We start from the raw sequence: 19,661 nt of genomic DNA on the forward strand, positions 1-19,661 counted from the left end.
AAGAGTCGGAAGCGACTAAACGAATAAACAACAAGTGTTTCTTTGTTCCGGGGGAGGGCGTGTGTGTGTCTGCCTTCAAGTCAGTCTTGACTCCTGGTGACTGCCTACACTAGTCCCTGCAGTTTTCTTGGGAAGATTTTTCAGAAGAGGTTTGCCATTGCCTTCTTCCTAGGATTAAGAGAGAGTGACTGGCCCAAGGTCACCCAGCTGGCTTCATGCTTAAGGTAGGACAAACTCAATCTCCCGGCTTTTAGCCTGGTGCCTTAACCACTACACCAAACTGGCTCTCCTCAAATATGTTTAAAGAAGCACTGTGAAAGGTGAAAGGTCCCCTGTGCAAGCACCGAGTCATGTCTGACCCTTTGAGGGGACGCTGCTTTTGCGACATTTTGGCAGACTATAGCAGGGTGGTTTGCTATTGCCTTCCCCAGTCATCACCTTCCTGGATTTTCGGGTAGCTGGCTCAGGTCAACTCAGTTTCAAAGAGGCACTATTTCTTCATTAAAACATGGAGATATGGAACTTTATGCCAGGTATAAAGGATTAGCCACATTTTTATTGTTGTGAGCTTGTCTGCAGTAGACTCAGAACACACCACAGCAAGGATATGCTGTTTTGCATGTATTCTATTATTAATCCATTTTAACTGTCCACACATCAAACCTGCATTTCTTGTAATTTCCCCTAACACACACAACTTTTACTAAACTGTTTCCTTTTTTGTACATATATTTCTTTAATATCCATAGTTTTGCAGGTGGCTCTCCATAATATGCAGATTACTTTCCCAATGTATCTTTCCCAAATGCACATTTTATACATAGTAGCTCACTGAATACAAAATTCAGAAAAGTACAAAAGTCACACAAAAGTCTTTTCTCCTGAAGATGTTATTTTCATCTACAGACTCTGGACTCCTTCAGGCTTGCTGACAGACACCTCTTGCTCGTTTGGAGAACTGAGTTTGTAATTTATATTTAGCTTCCTGAGAAATAACAATATTACTTTGTTACAACAACACCAGCAGTTATAACTGTGGAATCTTAAAGAGAGGTAACTTGTTAGGCATTAAGGTAGGAGAACAGTTGGTTACTTTTGATGATCAAGAGTCACACTTAGCATTTAGGATGGCAAGACAGCATGCTAACCAATGATAATGAATGGGTATAGCCATGTCTCATAAGTGTATGGAGCTGCAGTTCTGGGGAAAAAAAGATTACGATGGCTGGGTCTCAGGAAAGTTGGGAGTGACTAGGAATTAATTCTGACACCAGATTTAAATCTGTGGCCAATTAAGTACAAGCCACATTTCAAGTCTATACAAACTTACTGATTTATTATGGATCCCTTCCCAGCCATTTTGCTCCTACTTCTCCTGGCTGGGCCCAACTCAGTAGCACATCCTGTGCACAATATATGGTCCATACTCTTGGTATTGCTCCTTTGTGATCCAGCATGATTGGAAGTTTTTCAGGGAAGCAAGAACTGAACCTCCTGTCCAGACAGAATAGTGCCTCAGTGGAACAGCTGTGACTTTGATTTTTGTGCTAGTCTCCAAGTTAGTTGTGATATCTTGAGTGAATCTCCTTTCAAATCCTTCAAAAAGTGATGACCCTCCACATAACATTATATTTTCATACATTTCCTTCCTTATTTGTTCAGGAACTTTCATTAAGCTTGTTTGGGCCATGCCATGGATGCCCAGAAGAGCAAGTCCAGGCATTTGCGGTGGATTGAACAACATCTCAGGGCACTGGAATCTCTCCTTCCCCAAAGTGATCATTTGGCCATCTGGTAACTGGTACTCCACTGTATTGTCTACCTCTGGACAATTCCACTCAGTCTCAAAATCAAGTGCAACATAACAGCATTTTTGTTTGATATCCTCAATCACATCCAGCATTCTTTCATCAAAGTAATGCCCCATGTCTTTGAGGAGGTCCATCAAAAAAGATGTCACATTGGCTCCAGCAATGTCCATCTTTTCTATGGCATGTGGCAAATTGTATCCTTCATGGACTGGTACAGTATGTGTCACAGCATGGCCTATATCTACTACCAACCCACTAATTTTTCCATGAGCATACACTGACAATACTGACTGATATGCCACATAAACCTCAGGAAAATTGAGGGACTCAAAAACAACCTCCAGTAACTTCTCTCTGTTTGTAGTTGGTGAGAGGGGAGGATCAGATATTAAAAGTGCATGATCTTCTGGAGCAACCTTGAGATCATGCTGGACAATGTGCCACCACAGTGCTTCGGCTGCTTCCCAGTCTATGATTATGCCATGCCTTACTGGAAAAATGATATCAATATCAGGTTCCAATCGAGCTTGCTCTCCAATGAACGTGTCTGGTATATCACTTCCAATCTTCATGAATTTTTCTATGGGTTGTCCAACTAATGTCCCAATAACTGACTGGGGGGTCTGCTGACCTGCAAAGCCAGCTTTACATGTCCCTGTACCAGTATCTATGACAATTGCTTTTGTCTTGACAATTGAACACTCTTTATGTGGAGAATATGACCTCCTTCTGGTAGCCCCTTCTTTTTTTGATGATGTCCAAGATTGAGATAACTGGTCCAATGCATGTCCTGGGGAAGAGGTCTCTTTACTTGTATGGCCCAGCCTTACCAGCTTCTGCTCTGGACTCTTTGATCGTGAGGATCCCGGGCTTGTTTCTTGCAAAGTCTCTGGAGTGGTTGGCCTAGAACCTCTGATTGACATTGTAAATGGATCTTTAATTACCACCTTCCATTAAGTTAAACTAGTGGATTTACAACATTTAGACCCCACCTTCTTCCTTCTACAGCACTAAAATGGCAGTCACTTGCTTTCACTTGAGACACATAAAGGAGAACTATGACATCACATTAGAATTTTCAGCAGATTTTTCAGCTAGGCAAGAGTGACAATATTGCTGACTCTTTATGAAGATTTAGAAATGTTGGATAGGAAATGATGGACAATGGGCTACAATTTGGAAGTTGTATGAGTGCAGGTAACACAATGTATGACTTCACACCACATGGAGAACTGCCCAATTCCATTTTAGCTTAACTTAGGGAACTGTGAATCCATACCATGAGACAACCAGGCCAACTCCACAATGGGAGGAGCAGAGGGAAAATACAGGCCTGCATTTGTTTTTAACCCTAGATCTGAATATAATGGTCCTTTCCTATACCAATGCATGCTGTTTCTCTCCAAGCTTTCCTAATTTCAGCAGAAGATATAGAATAAATAACTGAAGGTGCAAAATTCTCCTGTAAAGAAGCCAGAGATCATGGAGAACTGAATGCAACCTTTCTTCCTCCTCCTTCCCTCTGTTTAGGCTTAGCTCTGTGTTCTTCAACCTTTTCCTGCCCTGGCCATTTCTCCTTTCCTTGAGAAAAGAAACCTCAATCTTGGCAAAAAAAATCAAGAGTCTGGTAGCACCTCAATCTTGGCTAGTTCTTCTTGAATTTGCACCTCTAAAGAATGGCCAGGAGCTTTGTCTCAGGTGTAGATAAAGCAGGATTTTCCTCTAGCTTTCAAAAGAGAGGCTTCTGTTTGTTCCAAAAATATCTATATTCCCATTAGGGACTCCTGCTCATATATTTTGGATATTATATCTGAAGCATGATTGCTTGCTTCAGCACATTAAAATGTTGGGACAGAGACATCAGAATAAAAACAACTAAACTTTTCATCCTGCAATTCTATGCTATAATTCTCTGCATGGCAGAGTCAATATAGGGCTAAACTTGGGGTTAGTTGACTGGTTCAATTCTTTATTATTTATATAATAAATTTATATAACCACCCACCTACCAATAAAACTCTGGGCAGCAAACAAAAGATAAAAACATAATACACACATTAATTAAAATTCCGTAGCAAAACGTCCCATGTATTGTCAGTTCCATTAACATTTTGGCCTCACTGCCTGGGGGAAAAGTTGGATCTTCAAAGCTTTCTGGAATTATCCCCATTTTGGACTTTTAATGATCCACTAACCTCCAACTGGCTCAGTAAATGTTTTAGGAACAGAACTATGGTACTTGTCAGCTGAAGCTGACTTTTGTAGTATTTATGGAAGGAGAGAGACCCTTATTGTTATGTACCCATTAACCCTAGATATGCTGGGCAGAATGAAATCTCTACAAAATCCTTCCCACTTTCTGTTTTGCCCATTATATTCAAGAGAATTCCAAACCCATAGTGCACATTATGTCCTTTAGACTTATTAATACTTGGCCCATGGCAAATGGCATGTGGAAAATGTGTTCACTGTTAATATATAGGATAGTTTTTCTTGCAAATGTGCATCAGAATTGACTGATGAGAGGTCAGAACAAAGGGAAGGCAGTCTCTCTTTATACCTGCTTCTCTATGTCTTAAGATCTGCTGGAAGTTATTTTATTATTTATTTATTTTCTATCCTGCCTTTATTATTTTTACAAATAACTCAAGGCGGCGAACATACCTAATACTCCTTCCTCCTCCTATTTTCCCCACAACCACCACCCTGTGAGGTGGGTTGGGCTGAGAGGGAGTGCCGCAAAGTTACCCAGCTGGCTTTCATGCATAAGGGAGGGCTAGATACTCACAAAGGCCCTGTTTCTACATGTTTAACCCAGTTAGCCATTCATCCTATCAAATCTGTACACTGATAGTGCTAACAGTATACTATCATTACAGTGACTGTACTGTACGTCCTTTATTATAAAGGACAGTACTTCGTTTCAAGACACCTGTCCTTTAGATTTATTTATTTATTTTCTTGGTTTTACTCTTGAATTTTCCTTTGTCAAGCAACATTATAAACACAAACTGCTATTATTATTATTATTATTATTATTATTCCTTATGAACCTCTTTCAGATTTGCCCCTTTTTCAGGTTGGTCCTTTATTTTTTTTAAGAAGATATGGTCACTGCAACCATCATATAAACCGGGCCCCAAAAGGCTGTTTTAAGAGAAAGAGTTTCCACCTGCTTTCTCCAGGACGCTCCATGGACAGGAATGAGCTGTGGGGCAGCCAGCCCTTCACAACACAAGCCCTTGACATCACAAGCCCTTGACATCACAAGCCCGCCTTCTGTGTCCAGAGGGAGTCACCTGACCCCTGACAGCCAGTAGAAGAAAAGAAGGGGGTTCTCTCAGGTTTTGGCGGGAAAAGTTTTGCTGAGAGAGTTGGCTGGAGCCCTGGAGGGGAGGGGGGCTTACCTCAGGCAAGGTTAGAAATTGTGGAGCTGGTTTTAGTTAGAATTGCACTGGTTTTTTAAATTGTATGTTTTTTTAAACGGTGTGTTGTGTGCGTGGAAACTTACTTTTTTTTTTGATACCTTTCGCAAAGTTTTTGTTTGTTTTTGTGTCAATGCTGGAATCGGCCGGTGGCCTTCTATCACCCGCCTCGGCTTGGCTGAGCTACGGACGCCCAGAGTTTTCGTCTGGTTTCCCCTTCTGTATTTAGCCGGGCCCAGGGTGGGGTGAGGATTTCCCCTTCAGTCCTCTCCTGGCTCCCCAGAGGGCTGGTGGGGAAGGGAGAAACCGGTTTATGGCGAAGCGGCGGTGTGTGTGTGTGTGTGTCTGTGTGGCAGCAAGGAGACCTAGTTTCCCAGTCGCCGTTCAGCCACAGGTGCAGCTACCTCAGAACTGAAGGACCTCAGAGGAGGGGCTGGTCCAGGGAGTGGTCCAGGAAGTTGTCAGGACTCAAGGCTGACTTGAGGACTATACAGGTAGTCCTCGTTTAGCAACCACACTTTTACTGGGACCGTCAACTCGGTCATTAAGTAAAGTGGTCACTAAGTGAAACCATGACTGTGCTTATGACCTTACTTCAGCTTTGCTTTGCTTTACACGCCTGCGAAGGTCGTAAATCCTAGGATTGGTTGCAAAGTTACTTTTTCATCACCGTCATAACCGCAAACTGTAACTAAACGAGGTAGTCGCTAAACGAGAACTATCTGTACACACACACAAAAAAGCTCTCTTGTTATTCCTTGGGAAAGGTGTGACCTTCTCAGTTTAAATAAATCTCAGTTACCAAAATAACCCAATGCTGAAAAGTCCAGCAGTGAGGAGGAAGGGCAGGAACCCCCATATTCACTTCCTTTCGCATACCCACGAAGTTTTGATGGCATTGTTTCTTGGGAATGCAAATGGTCTTCTCACGCAGTGCAGTTTTAGCACTAGGTGGACCCGTGAACTGTGTTCCCATAAGTCACTAGACTAGGCTAAAATAGGACTTGGAAATTTGTGGTCCAGCACGTAAGGGGAATCCAGCCATTGTCTTTGCATGTTTTATGACTCACCTCTTAAGTTCCAAATGTGTAAAATGGAAATGGGATTTTATGCATGCATATTTTGCAATTGTATACATGTACAAAATCATGCAGAGGCCCCCGGGTATTTATGAATTTAAACTAAGAACTTTTAATATCACCATCCTGGATTTTATATTTTATATAAAATCGTATTTTATCTTTGCATTTTTACTTTTATGTAAGAGATACTGTTCTTATTGTATTTTAATCTACTTTTAGTTTTAGTCTTATTGTAAACTGCCCGGAGTCCCTCTCCTGAGGGAGATGGGCAGTGACGAAATTTGAAATATGAATAAAATAAATAAATTTTACAGATGTGCAGAAGCATGCAGCATATGGACAGATTTTTCCCCCCATTGCATCTGAAGTCTACTAAACTGAGGTCCATCTAACTGAGTAAGTAACTCCATTATTTACCTCTATATAAAAGATAAAAAAGAGACCCTTTGGTGAAAGAGTAAATGATCATTGTGTAAAGAAGCACAGTAAGTTGGACCTTTAAACAGATCCAGCATATTCCATACTAGCTGCTAATTGCTAAGTAAAGTTTTAATTGTTATTAAAAAGCAAAAAAAAAAGCAAAGTTTTAATTCTTTATAATCAGCTAGTCCTGTGAGTGAGTGAAAAGCAGAAAATAATTACACCCCCACACATGTAAGGTACTTTGCTGCTAGAAAAAGAGCTGAAAAGAGGGAAGATAAGATCAGTATAAATACTTTACTGTTTTGGGGTGGTGGCAGCTAGATTTTAGCTATATATAATTACAAAATTAATGTAGAAGGAGTTATGCCACTTCTGACTAAATAAAGCTAGTTTCCTCACACTGACATCTTCCTTGATGTCAATCCTTCTAAGAATTTAGTTCATAATCATATATGCTGTGATTTTCTTAAAAAGAGGTTATTTTAGATTCTTGATAGTTTAGGTTTCATTTTGTTTTTCATTTTCTTGTTCACGTTTATTGATTTGTAAAAAATCCGGAACATTTTAAATATTAAAAAAAGGATTGAAAATCATCTCTATCCATGATACATTATTTTGAAATCAGATACTACTGTACAGTATGCTATAATTGCAGCTCAGATAGAAATACTGTTAAGTCTTCCATTTCAACATCATCGTCTTGGAAAGAAGAAAATCCCTGCTTCAAAAATAAGAAAAAGTGTAATATTTACTGATTGAGCTAAAGAATATATATTTTCTTTATGTGCAATAGAGTTCATTAATGCTTTGCAGTCTCAGAGAATGCAAATTGCTTAATACCGATCCATGCTCCAGGCAGAATCTAACATTTTTTGGCACTTAAATAATCTAATCTGTAGTTTTTGTAGCTATTTAAAAAGATACTCCAAATTTCACAAGGCATAATAAATAAATAAGACGGAACACCCCATCCTGTCAATCTGGCAGTCTTCCATAGAATATGCAATGTCTCTTCTTCATCAAGGCATTCATTCCAGCTGTGGTAAACATTGTTTCCTGCACAGTATGTGCAAGATGGAACTCTGTGCAAAAAGGGTCCCCTTGCAGGGAAGGAGTCAAGTTTCTAAAATCCACATCACTATGATTTTTGCATGTCCAGATGTGGGAAATAGAGGCCGAAAATGCTCTGTTGGATCTGGTACTTGCCCGCTCTCCTCTTCACCCAGGCAGCAGTCTGATTAGAGAGAGAAATAAATACATTTTATGCACATACAAGTGAAGTGCCTTCCTCCTTTCACCCACTTTCTCTCTCAGCATGGACACCCTACAGGAGCTAACAGCCTCCATTCCACCTGACTTTGTCAGAGGGAGAAGCGAAGCAGAAAGACCCATCAGCTCCATTAACTGTTTTTAGGATTTTTCTTTCCCAGAATTGCCTCCAGCAGCATCCTAGGAGGCCTTCCAATGTGAAAATTGCTTGAAGGAAGCTCTTTCATCACATCCCAGCCCCCATTAGTAAAATTCTTCTGGAAAAACACACACACTCTCCAGTATTTATTGGAGAAGTGCTGCAGATTCCTTATGTTACAGACTCCTCATTAGCCCTCTGCTTTGAAGCACAGTGCATACATACCAAGAAACACAGAAGAAGGAAAAAGATGGAACCCAGTAAGACAGAGAAGCATATGAGGATGATGGCCCAATAAGGGAGCTCTGGAAAGAAGAAGAAAGAATGTGAATGCATGAATTTATTGCTGAAATTTACACCTTGCCCATTTGTATAAGCCATGTGCATGTGAGTGTGCACTTTGGATAGGCCTCTTGAAAACAGCGCTGTGCTAATTCTGATGATCAGACAAGCTATCATTGTAGCATCTGATCAGGAAGCAGGCCTGTGAGCTCCACCTAGCTCTCTTCTTGGGTGCTACAGCTAAGCAACAGCCCTCCAATTTGGTTTCAGCTTACAGGATTTTCTGCAGGAACCGGTGCAATAACAATCCTACATTTCTTCAGCTCAGCCCAGGGGGATGAAGGTTCTGAAATCTGAAGCCAAAACATCTTGAGTCAAAAGATCCTAATTACCTTGTTTGGAGGGTTCTGTTGCCATGGCTGAAGGGTATCCTGGAAAAAAAAATGGGAGGGAAGGAAGGATTCCATTAAATATGGAAAAGAGGAAAAGATAGGCAGAGTCCAGGGGGGTCTGAAGCGTCAAACAAGTCAATATGGTAACCACCATCATGCAATTGAAGCTCCACCCCCCTTTTACATGAATGATGCTTCAATTGCATGGTGGCGGCTGCCATCTTGATTTTTTTTTTACACCTCCCCCCCACGGAAACCCCTGGCAGAGTCCAAGATTCTCACTTAATCCTTGTCTCTCCTTTTCTAATTTATTTACATCTACCCCTCTCAAATGTACCTTGTGCTTCCCTGATCTTACCATTAACAGTTATGCTGCTATTGTCCAGGCTGTATTTCCCCATTAGGGAGGCATTCTGAGTCAGGTTTTTAAATATATCATACACAAGGTCTTTGTCAAAAGTTCTTGAACCAAAATCCATTGCAAATGTACAGACAGAACTAACATCAGTTTGAGTTTCATGGCTAGTGGGTCTGAAAAAGAAAAATACAAGCCAAGGTAAATTTTAAACAAGTGGGGTTGAAAAGATAAAAATCTGAGATTTTTATTTGGCAATGTGAAAAAAAAGGTATCATGAGAAATTTGAAATAGTAGTGGCAGTAGCAAACAAAAACATATGAATTTGTGAATGCAAACCTGGACACCTCAATTAGCTTTGCATTCTGTTTAAAAACGCACCTGAATTTTTTCACGGAGCAGCCTAGAAAACTCATCTTCAAATCACTGCGTTGATATAACTGATTGAGCTGTTCCAAGGGAAAAAAAGAGGAGGGATTAATAGGTTGCTTGGAATGATAATGAGTTAAGAAAGAACTAATCCTATTTCTTTTGAGGTGACAGGGGGAAGAGATGTACTTTCAGACTTGCAAGATTCTGTTAATGTAGGTAAAAGGTAAAGGTTTCCCTTGACATAAAGTCCAGTCGTGTCCGACTCTAGGGGGCGGTGCTCATCTCCGTTTCAAAGCCTTGGAGCCGGCGTTGTCATAGACACTTCCGGGTCATGTGGCCAGCACGACTCACGGAACGCCGTTACCTTCCCGCCGAAGCGGTACCAATTAATCTACTCACATTTGCATGTTTTCGAACTGCTTGGTGTGCAGGAGCTGGGACAAGCAACGGGCGCTCACCCCGCCGCGCGGTTTCGAACCGCCGACCTTCCGATCGACAGCTCAGCGGTTTAACCCGCAGCGCCACCGTGTCCCTTCTGTTAATGTAACTTTACAATAAATTAGAATTAGCTCATCTAGCTAATTTTGTCTCCTGTCTGGTCTACCTTGCAAGGCTGACATCAATCTTGCAAGTCTGAAAGTACATCTATCTCTTCTGTCTTTTTTACAGCCCAAGAAACTATGGAGGATCCCTTCTGAGCCTCTTGCCCCACCCACATTCCTGCTGCGGGCTAAAACAGTTGCCTTTTATCTGACTGTTCGTTTGGCTGTCTCTGTTTGCCCTGTCTCCCAAGGTCATTCCCACATGCCATTACAGAGGCCTCCATGGGGGGTTTCAAAAAAATCAAGGTGTCAGCCATGACCATGCAGTCAAATCCCTGTCTCTTTTACATGTGTCACATGCACAATGGCTTTGATTGTACTTCTGCCATCTTGAAATGTTTTACTCCTGATAGATGCCTTTTCTGGTACAGTATCTCTTTCTCTCAAGATAAGATACCAAAAAAACCCCAAACCATTTATTTGTGAGAGAAGCATCTGCAGCAGCAGAGAGGTTCCCCTACCACATGTGCTCTTGTTCTCTCCCATCCTTTGGCCAATGCTCCCTCCACTGCAAATGTCATGAACATGATCCACTCTTCTTTTTCCCAGCCACCAGGGGGCCCCTGGTCTCTCCTCTCAATGACTACTGCAGGCTTGTGGTGCCACTTGCGGCCAGCCACCTGCCTGTGTCTGTGTCTGTACCTGGCCTCTCACTTACTTACTGGACCCGCTCCTTCCTCCTCTCTCTCAAAAGCTCTGTGTGTTAAGGAAAATTGCAAAGGAAAACAAATGTAACTTTTAAATAACTGATCTTGAAACAGTAGATGTATGAAACATACCCAATGGACCACATAACTGGCCTACCCCTGCGGGTTGTAAAATGGAGCAGATTTGGGGTGACCTGCTCATTCCTATTCCTAAGGAGTTAGGCTGGCTGTTACCGATCGTGTCATGGTTGCTGGCTGGAGGTTCTCTAGAGCATCATGGTTTCTAGAAGCTGCCCAAGATGCCTTCTAGGTAATGGAGAAGACTAACCAGGTCCTACTCAACCCTCCACTTCAGTATCTGACTTCCACTTGGCAAAGATATTTGTTAATGGGGAGAATCTGCCAAAGGGTCATTTTCCCTCTTCTGGCTCTGAAATGGGGGATGAATGGAACAGAACAATTCTATTCTGTAAATAGTCTTGCATTTCTTTAAAAGCAGGGGGCATGTACACTAATAGATATGTGCATTTAATTTTCCTTTCCACAATCAGTCTTATCGTAATTGTGATACCTCCTCTGAAACAGGCTCTAACTTCAAGGACTTTGCCTGGAAGCAGAAAAGAACACACTTGATGATTTGGAGAGAAAAGGATGCTCAGGGTTGGGATACTTTTGCTGTCCATCAATTTTTTTTTAAGGGAAGGCACAATCACATTGCTGTCTGTTATGCTATAATATTACATTATTTCCAGCATTGTTCCAATGCACAATGGATTAAAAAAAACATTTTTCCTCCAAACCGTAGAACTACTGCTGCATGTTCTTCTAGACAGAAAACCTGCACACATTTGGGGGCTTTAACATCAACAAATCCTGCAGATGTTTTCTAAGGTTATCCCAAGTTCTCAGCCATTTACCTCACTCTCGATACTCGCTTTGGCTTTCTGATAAACATCTGACTTTGGATTCTTCATGTCCCTCTTGTATGGCAAGTTGGTAATGGTGAAATTTACAGTGAAGCTCTTCACCTTTAGCATGTGTGGGGGCTTATAGGTTACTGCTTCAGTATTTGTTTCAAGAGCTTTCAACAGAAAGAGGAGTGCACAAATATAACAAACATTTATTTACTTGTAAATTCAAGGCAATTCTAAATGGTGTACAAAAGCTACCACCACTGCAGTAATAACCATAGAATACAATAATATATAATTAAAGAAATAAGGAATATAATTTAAAAATACACATAACTAAAGAAATACAGTATATATTTTAAAAATACAGTTAATGTAATCTCCCTCCTGTATTTTAGGAAACTTGTAAATATTTTCCTCTTCTGACTGGCACAGAAGGAGGGTGTTTTATAATATACAGGTAATGTCTGTGGCACTCATTTTACGGATATTTGTTCTATATACAGTATATTTAGGGCTTTTTTGTTAATTATTCACTGTTAACTGTCTAGAGCCTTTGGGAACAAATAGTATACAGATATAGTAAACAAACAAACATTCCTGGTGGGGGGGGCATTTTCACTCAGTCTGAAAGGCTTGCAGCCAAGCTATTATAAGCTTCAGAAAGACCCTTAAGAGTGTTACAAATATAACTAACTAACTAACTAACTAACTAACTAAATGACGTAAGTGACAGGAAAGGGAATGTTATTGATTTCATAAAGGCTTGAGGCCTGCATGAACAATCATTACCATTTTAGTCTGTGCCAAATTTCATACCTTCCACAGTGAAGCCCTTGACTTGGAACGTATTACCCAGCCACTGAGAGGTAGCATTCTGGGTCTCTCGTTGAAAAGCATCTTTGACCATGTCTTTGCTGATATTCCTTGCAGGATGGAAGTAACACTTGCAATCAACTATGATGGAACCGATTCTGAAAAGTATGGGGTGGTTAAGGAAGAAAAAAAAAGGAGGAAACATGAGCAGACTCCAGACTAAAGCTAAGAAGCAAATTGGTTTGGCAGTGAAATATCTAATACACAAAGGCATCTCAAATTATATTACTGCTAGATAAACTCAGATATTTTCAGAGGCAACTTTCAAAATATCTTGAGCTTTGATATCTTGATGACATGTCTTAAGGTCAAAGTGCGTACAGAACAAAAGATTCACACTTGGTATGCTGAGACTTCAAAATCTATTATGTTAACGCATCCTTTGCCATAACTGGCTTTTTCAGTGGTGCAGAATTTCTAGCCAGCAGGACCACTGACAGCTGTATTTCCCACTGTCTTAGTCAAGTTTGTCCACAAAAAAATCCATTGCTTTCAGCATCTTTTACTGAATAAACCAAAATTGGCTGGGTCCCCAAACAATACATTCAAAAATAAGCCCTGGTTTATAAACCATAATGGCTGGGGTTGAAACCAAACAGACTCACCTAAAACCAGACAAGCCACATGATGGGTTATCATGTAAATTTACTCAACCTATTAGGAATGGGCCAAATCTACTTTGGTGGAATTAGCCAGTTTGGTCTAGTGGTTAAGGCAATGGGCTAGAATCCAGGAGACTGAGAGTCCTGCCCTAGGCATGAAAGACAGCTGGGTGACCTTCGGCCAGTCCCTGTCTCTCAGCCCAACTCACCTCACAGTGTTGTTGTTGTGGGGAAACTAGGAGGAGGAAGGAGTATTAGGTACGTTTGCCACCTTGAGTTATTTATAAAAATGATAAAGGCAGGATTTTAAAAAATCTATAATAGTAATAACAATATGCATCTCCATGAAGTTTCTGGATTCCAGCTCCTAGATCCAGCAGATTAAAAAAAAATGAAGCTTTCCTGGAGACATATCCCAATTCTTATATATGCATTAGAAAAGCAAGACAACATGCCCCACCCCTTGCCAATGGCTTTATAAAGTAAGGCTGGGTTCATATAACAACTAAAATAGACTACAGTGATAGCTTGTTGGGCAGTTTGTGGTTGAGTGTGTTGTGGCAATCAGACACTACCTTAGTATGTTGTATGAACAGGGCCATCATATTAATCATAAGATAGTCTATTAGTTTGGACTTAATATATTATGTGAATACAATATTTTTCTTTATTAAGCTGGGTTTCATGCGTTGTCAGAACTCTGCCTAAATGAGGAACATGCCAGCTGGTTGACCATTATGACCTAAGGTACTTCCATGCCTCTGATTACAGTATTAACCAATGCTGCAGTACTCTAAGTAAGCCATACTTTTATTTTATTTTATTTTATTTATTTTATTATTTCAATTTATATGGCCACCCATCTCAAGTTCATGGCTCTGGGTAGCTAACAATATTTTAAAACAGCATAAAAATAAAAAACAGGAAATGACAACACACATATGAACCACAGCCAAGGAAAAAACAAACTCAATAATAAATCGACATAACCATTGTATGGGCTCAGCCAGACCTCTTGAACCCAGGCCCAGTAACAGAACCATGTCTGCTTTTGCTTTCCCTCTGCCCTTAATTAATTAAGTAATTAACCCTGCCTTTAATTCTTTCAATCAGTATCATCTGGACTAGAAGATTTGAATGTCCTCTGATGGTCTTGAGAGAAATCTGACTATTCTCATGTCTGATTATTTTGGAATACCTTTCCTAAGTTACTTAGCTCAGTCAACAGCAGGGGCTAGCAACCTTTTTAATGCCAAGAGCTGCATTCTTTCAGGAGTAATCTGTTAGGGAAGGAAGATTCACGTGATAGGCACAGTTGCAGAAGGAATGAGTGGGGCCAGTGCCTAAAATGGGCATTCTGTTTCTGATATATAATTTGTTATTCTTTCTGACCGGTCCCCCACTTTTTTTTTAAATCTCTTTGGGGCACTTTTCTCCTCTCTCTCTCCTAAGCTGGAGGGATGGGAGAGAGAGCTCCTGCTGAACTTGCACAGGGTTTTTGTAATCAGGCCAAGCTACCCACTGCCAGCTTAAGGGGTAAGTGGATGGAAATCAATGGCCTGTCTGCAGAAAAGAGGCTATTATCTGTCTATTTGTCCATCAAATTTGTATAGCTGCCCATCTCACAAAAAAGTGAGTCTGGGTGATGTACAACACTTAATTAAAAAAATCAATAAATATATTTTAAATATTCATCATTATTAAAAACTATAAAAAACACAAAAACAGGAGAGGATGATGGAGTCCTTGGTGCTCTCTAAGCCCTCCATCAGAGCACTGATGATGTTACCTCATCTGACAATGAAACGTCTGCAAGCAAACAACCAAGCTCAGAGAACACCAAGGACTCCACAGTTCAACCCTGAGCTACAGATATTCTCTTCTGTTGGAGAAGATGAAGTTAGCTGCAATAAGTTATGAATAAAATGCTTCTTTATTCTCAGTAGCTCTAAATTATGTCATAGTTCAAAAGTCTGAAGAAATGTAGAAGGTGGGGAGCGCTATTTTGTTTTGTATATCCTGCAGCAAATGCTCTACTTTACTTGGAAAGGTGGGTAAGGATGGGAAAGGGGACTCTGGTTCCATTACAGACATGCTGGTTTGGAATTCTAGAAATTAAAAGCCCAACATGCTTGGAGAATGTGAGTTAGGAAACACTGTGTTTGTTTTCTTATTTTTATTTTATTACTTAGGCTTGTTGGCTGCTTCAGCCATAGCCAGCTAAGTGGCTAACACTCCACCTTCATAACAAACGTTAAAACAATACAATACAACATTGATAATTAGCTTCCTAGTATACTGCGAAAACTATCCCCCACCTAGAAAATCACCACCTGTGTTAAACGTTTTATATAGCCAGGTTTAGGTGGTATCTTCAAGTGCTTGGTACTAAAGACAGGTAGGATCTAAACAATGAGTGCATAGACATAGATCTAGTTTAAACATTACACTAAACCATAATTTATTTAATCATAGTTTGCTGAGTAATGAATTCACACACCATACTAAGCCATAACACTTCACTTGGTTTGATGTGTTGTATGAACTCAGTGATGTCATCAAGATCATGCTCAGAGCCACCTTTGGTAAATACTGACCTTAATCCAGTTACAGCACAAATCTTGAATCCATCGCTGATGGAACTCTGGTGGAAGAGTTGATTCAACTGGAATCAAGTCAAATTAAGTCCTATTAAGATTAAATCTACATTTTAAATCCCTTGTTGTTTGGTGCACAATAAACCACCCACTCTACTTGGTAGGGAAACCAATTGAGAAAGCAGTGAGAGTACCCGACTGATCTGAGAACAAACTGTTCCAGAAGAACTATAGTACGGTTGCAATTTAATGGACCTTGATTTAATGGATTCAGATACAATGGACAAATTTTTCACTCAGATTCCATCCTCATTAAATGAACTAAGGTCTGTCCAGTTGAGGGCTTGCCCATTAAATCAAGTCCATTAAATTGAGATTACTGCAAATGATCAATTTACATCAACTATGTAATTAGGCAAATAGGCAAATAGGCAGATTGATAAAATGATATATTTGAATTTAATGGACATTCTCTTCCTGAACTACTTTATTGTAACTACAATTGGGTTATAGTTTGCGAAAGGAATGGATGCAGATTAAGAAAATTAATCCAAAAATACCCTGCAAAAAGAGGGAATTGAAGAATGTGAGTGAGACTTGCAACTGGGCACCATCTCATGGCAGTCTCCTATCATGCTTCTATTCAGCGTCTGGAATAGAGGAGTTCAAAGTGAAAATCATCACCTGGTTACTGATGGTACCCATCAACTGCTTATATTCTGGAGATAATGGATTTGTATTGGTCAAGTTCTTGTTGGTGATTGTGAAACCAAGTTCATAGCCTACTCCACCTGGAGCTGAATCAGTTGTAGACGGTGAGTATCCTAGAGGAAGGAAACAAGAAGCAATGTTATTTTTTCCTTTTCCTTCGTTTCCCCACTTTACTGTCAAGCAAAATTCAAAGCAGTTATACTCATGGCTGCCATCTTGACTTTATATATAGACCCCTGCTTCTATGGATCTGGTGCTTAGTGCTGGAAAGGGCTGGACTAAAAGACAGCACTGAGGCCCTAATCGTGGCCACACAAGTATAGGCATTAAGCACCAGATCCAAAGAAGCAGAGGCCTACCACACTAGACAAGACCTGAGATGCAGACTGTGCAGAGAGGCCTCAGAGACAGTCTAACACATAGTGGCAGGTTGTAAGATGCATGCAGAAACAGCATACACTGAACAGCACAACAAAGTAGCTGGCATTGTGTACAGGAACATCTGCACAGTGTATGGGCTAGACCCTCCCAAGTCCATATGGGAGATTCCTGTCAGAGTGTGCTGAAAAGTGTTTGGCCCAGAGAGATCAGAAAAATCACACACCAGGCATTTCTATAAAAATAAATTTATTTACAGAAAGCACAAAAACATATTTATAAGCTTGTGCATTCACACACGTGCTCAGAAAGAACTGAGCTGCTTACTCAGCTGCAAAAGCGAAACTAAACAAATAACAAGCAAGCTGCCCTCCCCCAGGCAATGCAGCTATTAACACCCAAACTGAGGACAATTAAATTCAACCTCTTCACCCTGCCGATACTTAAGTACTCAATTACCATGGTAACCTTAATGGCTTGTCCAGGCAAAAACAAAGAAATTCCAACGCTCCCCTTTGTTTTGCTAAGGAGCAAGACACAAACCAATTTTCTTTGTCAACTCTGTATGTCTTGGTAGAGCAAGAAGTTTGGTTAAAATGTCAGCCATCATATCTTTTGATTCACAATATTTTAAAATTATTTCCCCTTTGACTATCATGTCTTTGATATATTGACATCTAATATCTATACGTTTTGTTCTATTCTTGCAGGCTTCAGATTTTGCCATTGCAATGCAAGCTTGATTATCCTCATAAACAGTTATAGGCTGGTTCACTTCCATGCCTGTCTTTTTTGTTGTTTATTCGTTTAGTCGCTTCCGACTCTTCGTGACTTCATGGACCAGCCCACGCCAGAGCTTCCTGTCGGTCGTCAACACCCCCAGCTCCCCCAGGGACGAGTCCGTCACCTCTAGAATATCATCCATCCATCTTGCCCTTGGTCGGCCCCTCTTCCTTTTGCCTTCCACTCTCCCTAGCATTAGCATCTTCTCCAGGGTGTCCTGTCTTCTCACTATGTGGCCAAAGTATTTCAGTTTTGCCTTTAATATCATTCCCTCAAGTGAGCAGTCTGGCTTTATTTCCTGGAGGATGGACTGGTTGGATCTTCTTGCAGTCCAAGGCACTCTCAGAATTTTCCTCCAACACCACAGTTCAAAAGCATCGATCTTCCTTCGCTCAGCCTTCCTTATGGTCCAGCTCTCGCAGCCATATGTTACTACAGGGAATACCTGTCTTTTAACAACTGTTTAAACCATATAACCTCATTACAGGTTTGTGCTAGAGAATAAAACTCTGCTTCTGCAGTGGAAAGAGCAACAAGTGTTTGCTTTCTAGAATGCCAGTCTAAGCTTGACCCAGCAAATTGAGTTAAAATCCAAGAAGTGGATTTCCTGTCACTGACATCTGCTCCCCAGTCAGAATCGGCAAAAGCCTGCAATTTCTCTGTTCCACAGGCATTTAGCTTCAGGCAATAATTCTTTGTTCCTTGCAAATACCTTATTAACCTCTTCAATGCTGCTTTTCTAATAGATGTAGGCTTCTCTACCTGTCTACTTAAAATGGCTTTTCATGCAGGCTTCAAAATCAAGTCTTTGTTTTTCTGTTGATGTGAACAGCAGCAAATCATCAACATAAATGCACAGATACATACAGCCTTGTTTGTCTTTCTTCATATATACGCATGGATCTGCTTTTCCTTTTTCAAAACCAAAATTCTGCAGTTTTTCATCTAATTTTTGGTTCCAGGATCTAGCAGCCTGTTTTAACCCATAGATTGATTTTTGCAGTTCACAGACCAGATTCTCCCTGTTTTCATAGCCAGGGGGTTGCTGCATGTATAATTTGTGGTCTAAATCACCATAGAGAAATGCAGTTTGAATGTCATAGTGGTGAACTGACATTCCTTTGAGTGCAGCAATTTTTAACAGCAATCTAATTGATTCACCTTTAGTAACTGGTGCAAAAGTCTTGTCAAAGTCTAAATCTTTCCTTTGAGTGAACCCTTTTGCAACCAACCTTGCTTTATATTTTTGGATTTTGCCATCAGCATCCCTTTTCAGTTTGAAAACCCACCTACAACCTAGACAGCATTCATTGGGAGGTAGATTTACCAGTTTCCATGTTTTATTTTCTTTCAAAGATGCTAACTCCTGTTGCATGGCAGAATGCCAATTTTGTGCAATCTCAGGTGGCAAAGCATTCACTTGTTCTAAAGATTCGGGTTCTGTGAATATGTGAAAAGCCTTTACTGTTTCAGCCTGAAAACGTGATGGAGGAACGCCTTTATTACTCCTCTGAGATCTGCGAGGTAATACAGGGCTTAAATTTTGACTCCTATCACTTTCTTGAGAAGCATCTGTCTCATCAGACAGATCTTCAGTTTGCTTTTCTGGTTTAATGTCCTCACTAGGCAAAATATCACTATCAGCAAGTCCTTGCTGTTCCCTTGTTGTGGTCAGATCAATTGGAGAGCTAGAATTTAATCTCCCCCTGTTTTGCTTGGCAAAAGAAGCGCTTTTGCTAATTATTAATTTATCTTCCACTATGAACCTGTAGGTCCTTTGGCTTTGTTCATAGCCAACAAAGATGGCTTTCTTTGTTGTGGGGCCTCCTTTCCTTCTCTGTTGTTTTGGTATATGAACCCATGCAGTGCTATCAAACACTCTAAGATGATTTACCTTTGGTTTCACACCATAAAACAAATGGAATGGAGTATCCTGAATCAGAGTTATATAATCTGTTTTGCATATAACAGGCAGTGGATATCCCTTCTGCCCAATATTTAAAC

The 19,661-nt window shown here is 40.4% G+C and overlaps 2 protein-coding genes across 2 annotated transcripts in view; both read right to left on the bottom strand.

The window, feature by feature from the left end:
• Positions 1-1,390: 1,390 nt before the first annotated feature.
• On the bottom strand, positions 1,391-5,912 carry LOC134487430 (actin-like protein 9). The gene is made up of 3 exons (XM_063289230.1): positions 5,896-5,912; positions 2,661-2,700; positions 1,391-2,308 (listed from the first exon to the last, which is right to left on the bottom strand). The coding sequence occupies exons 1-3, from the start codon at positions 5,910-5,912 to the stop codon at positions 1,391-1,393; spliced, it is 975 nt and encodes a 324-aa protein (XP_063145300.1).
• Positions 5,913-6,917: 1,005 nt separating this feature from the next.
• The window catches only part of MUC16 (mucin 16, cell surface associated), a 38,825-nt gene continuing 26,081 nt past the window's right edge, over positions 6,918-19,661 (bottom strand). Inside the window, exons 36-44 of the mRNA XM_063290796.1 lie at positions 16,470-16,609; positions 15,786-15,853; positions 12,530-12,684; positions 11,717-11,880; positions 9,560-9,627; positions 9,182-9,354; positions 8,824-8,862; positions 8,375-8,454; positions 6,918-7,975 (exon numbers count right to left, since the gene is read on the bottom strand). Of these exons, the coding sequence (XP_063146866.1) occupies positions 7,880-7,975; positions 8,375-8,454; positions 8,824-8,862; positions 9,182-9,354; positions 9,560-9,627; positions 11,717-11,880; positions 12,530-12,684; positions 15,786-15,853; positions 16,470-16,609 (983 nt within the window). The 3' untranslated portion in view covers positions 6,918-7,879. The remainder of the gene's footprint in view (positions 7,976-8,374; positions 8,455-8,823; positions 8,863-9,181; positions 9,355-9,559; positions 9,628-11,716; positions 11,881-12,529; positions 12,685-15,785; positions 15,854-16,469; positions 16,610-19,661) is intronic.

Source organism: Candoia aspera, chromosome 1 (assembly GCF_035149785.1).
Source record: "Candoia aspera isolate rCanAsp1 chromosome 1, rCanAsp1.hap2, whole genome shotgun sequence".
NCBI lineage: Eukaryota > Metazoa > Chordata > Lepidosauria > Squamata > Boidae > Candoia > Candoia aspera.